The following is a 2,715-nucleotide window of genomic DNA, read 5'->3' as shown; positions in this document are numbered from 1 at the left end:
GCAGGACTGGCCTAGGGGTATTTTAAATTGGTTTTAGCCAAATTTTAGTAGAAGCGGCCGATTATATATTTATTTTTAATGATTTTTTAAAATTTCTATTGTATTGTATTAAATTGTTTTAACTGGCTGTAAGCCGCCCTGAGTCCTACGGGAGAAGGGCGGGGTATAAATTTAATAAAATGAAAAATGAAAATGAAAAATGAAAGAAGTAGTTTAAATTGCTTTAAATGAGAACTGAAAAGAAAACAAGAATATGAAGGAAAAGTGAAAGGGTTGGAGGAAAAGGAAAACCATGAAAAGGAAAAAGCTGTGATTACATTAAGCTGAGATTCTCAAAAAGAACTCCAATATCAGAGGTTGGAAGAACAAAATGTAATGCATGAAGCACTGTATTGTATCAATATGTTGAAAGCAATTATAGTCTGCAAGGACAGGGAGTTATGAAGCTGATTAGTGAATAACACTGGTTTAAATGAGTGTTATCGCATTTACATTTCTTATCTCAGTACTTTAATTTCTTTGATTCAATGTACTCCATTTCTGATATCTGCATAATGTTGCTTACTCCAACAAGCAATAGCATGATGGGTATCTATGGATGGATACATTATAAAAATATTGATAAATCTATGCAACAATAACAGCGAAATACAGGCATTTTCTACTTAAATGTCTCACGCTTTTTCATGGTTAACATCTCGAAGTCTCCTTCCACTGAGATCTCTGCAAGCCTCTCGGTTTGTTGTTTTCTCAATTTGAGCACCAAGCGCTCGAAGCATAGATCCAAAACCTGAGAGGTAATTAAAATAGGTCAGCAACAGGAATCTAAGTGTAAGAAACATCGGCCCTCCAAGAATCAGAACATGATGCAAAATCCTTTTAGTCTATGTTGCATCATGTTCTGATTCTTGGAGAGTTGATGTTTTACCCAGATTCAGAAATCCTTCATTAAAAAAAAATCAAAGATACAAATGAAAGGTAAGCTTTTAGTTACAACCCATTCCAGAGCTGCACTTCAGATGATTCCAAACATTTCAAAACTGCATTAATTAGTAGAAAATAATAGACAATGGGAAGTTATAATGGCAAGATAGCCAGTATAGGACTGTCATCTTGTTTTCTTACTGTCACGTTATTTCAAACTACTCAGATATTTTATTCTGACCTTTAGCATAAACATATCGGCAGTAAATATATTTCCCTCTCCCCTTTTTATTTAACTATTTGCTTTCTTTTTCCATCACTGTACTGATGCATTGTATCTTCCTGTGTATATTGTACAATATACCTTATATAGGTGATTCTGGATTGTTTCCAATTCTGTAGCCATTAATTGTGGCTCCACAATTGTGGGATCCACAATCTGAATAGGGATCCACTACTATATTTCTCAGGGCTGAGTGCATTATAATTAAAATAAACAAATTCAATCTCAATCATGGAACTTCATTGGATAATTTGGAGTCAGTCACTATCTTTCATCCAAGCCTATTTCACATAATTATTGATGCGAAAACATTGGAGTAATTGTATCTGACACCTATAAGAAAGATGAGATAGTAATCTAACAAATAAACACACTATATTGTTTAGAATGCAAAAGCAGCAGTGAACCAACCTCCTTTTCCACCACATAATCTTGGTTCCACACTGTAAAGAGCTCCATCTTGTAGTACACTTTCAGAATTAATACATCGACCATTACACTTTACATAAAAGTGATCTTCAGGGAGCCCCTAAAAACAATTATTTTTAAAAAAGAAAAAGAGAATTATACTAAGTTTAGAATATTTACCTCAGCATGTATTAATCTATAGGAAATTAATTTTATTAATTTCAAACAGGTTATTTAAATAGCACATTGGCAAATCGTTAAACAGTAGAAGAAAGATTATTGTGCAAAACCTAGTTCTTTACCTAGGTAGGACACCATGAACAATACATCTGTACACAATACACAATACACAAAGCCATGCTTCACAAATCACAAAAATATGGCCAAAAATCCCATAAAATCCATAAAAAGCAGTGTCCCATTAACTATGTTCACTGTGGCCACGGATCGATAATATCTATATTCATTTGCTAAACAAATATATAAATATTTGGCTCAGGAAAGATTATTTATGTATCCGTTTCACCTGTGAAGGAGAAAAACAAAACTCCTCCTAGCTTGTTTATTCTAAAGACGTCAATTACAAGAAGCCAGACACACATTTCTTGTACAATAAATTCAATAAATAATAATAGGAAGCCTACGCCACCCACTTCTTTCATATGAACACTCATTTACCTGCGCTTGGCACCAGGAACGGAGAAAATCCCCAACCGACCAGGCTTCGGCCGGCAACGTCACAAATTGCAACTCCGAGGACAACGGATTCCTCACCAACACCACCATTTTCTGACTTCCTATAACGACACAAGTCAACTCCCTGCTTTTCGGCAAGACGCAAGAAAGGAAAAGCCCTTCAGAAGGTCCTAGTGAAGCAAACAGGAAGTAGGGCATTTAGAAATCTTGCCAATAGAAGAGTTCCTTTGCAGTCTCGAGTCACGTGACAGGGAGCGTTGGGGTGCGTGCGCATGCGTAGGGACTTTCCGTGGACCCTGCCTGAAGGAGTGCGATAAAGATGGGGGTTGGGAATGCTAAGAGGGGAGGGGAATTAATGGCGCTGCCGCTTTTCTTGTTTCATCGTTCCGCTTCAAGTTATTGCC

The 2,715-nt window shown here is 36.3% G+C and overlaps 1 protein-coding gene across 1 annotated transcript in view; it reads right to left on the bottom strand.

Annotated features, from left to right (window-relative positions):
- The window catches only part of SDE2 (SDE2 telomere maintenance homolog), a 6,894-nt gene extending 4,461 nt beyond the window's left edge, over positions 1-2,433 (bottom strand). The window contains exons 1-3 of the mRNA XM_015820184.1: positions 2,294-2,433; positions 1,619-1,736; positions 679-790 (exon numbers count right to left, since the gene is read on the bottom strand). Coding sequence (XP_015675670.1) covers positions 679-790; positions 1,619-1,736; positions 2,294-2,401 — 338 coding nt within the window. The 5' untranslated portion in view covers positions 2,402-2,433. The remainder of the gene's footprint in view (positions 1-678; positions 791-1,618; positions 1,737-2,293) is intronic.
- Positions 2,434-2,715: the final 282 nt, after the last annotated feature.

This window comes from Protobothrops mucrosquamatus, unplaced genomic scaffold, assembly GCF_001527695.2.
Source record: "Protobothrops mucrosquamatus isolate PMUCROS unplaced genomic scaffold, P.Mucros_1.0 scaffold1080, whole genome shotgun sequence".
Classification (NCBI taxonomy): Eukaryota; Metazoa; Chordata; class Lepidosauria; order Squamata; family Viperidae; genus Protobothrops; species Protobothrops mucrosquamatus.
The sequence above is the reverse complement of the archived record's forward strand: the minus strand, read 5'-3'. Positions and strand labels throughout refer to the sequence as shown.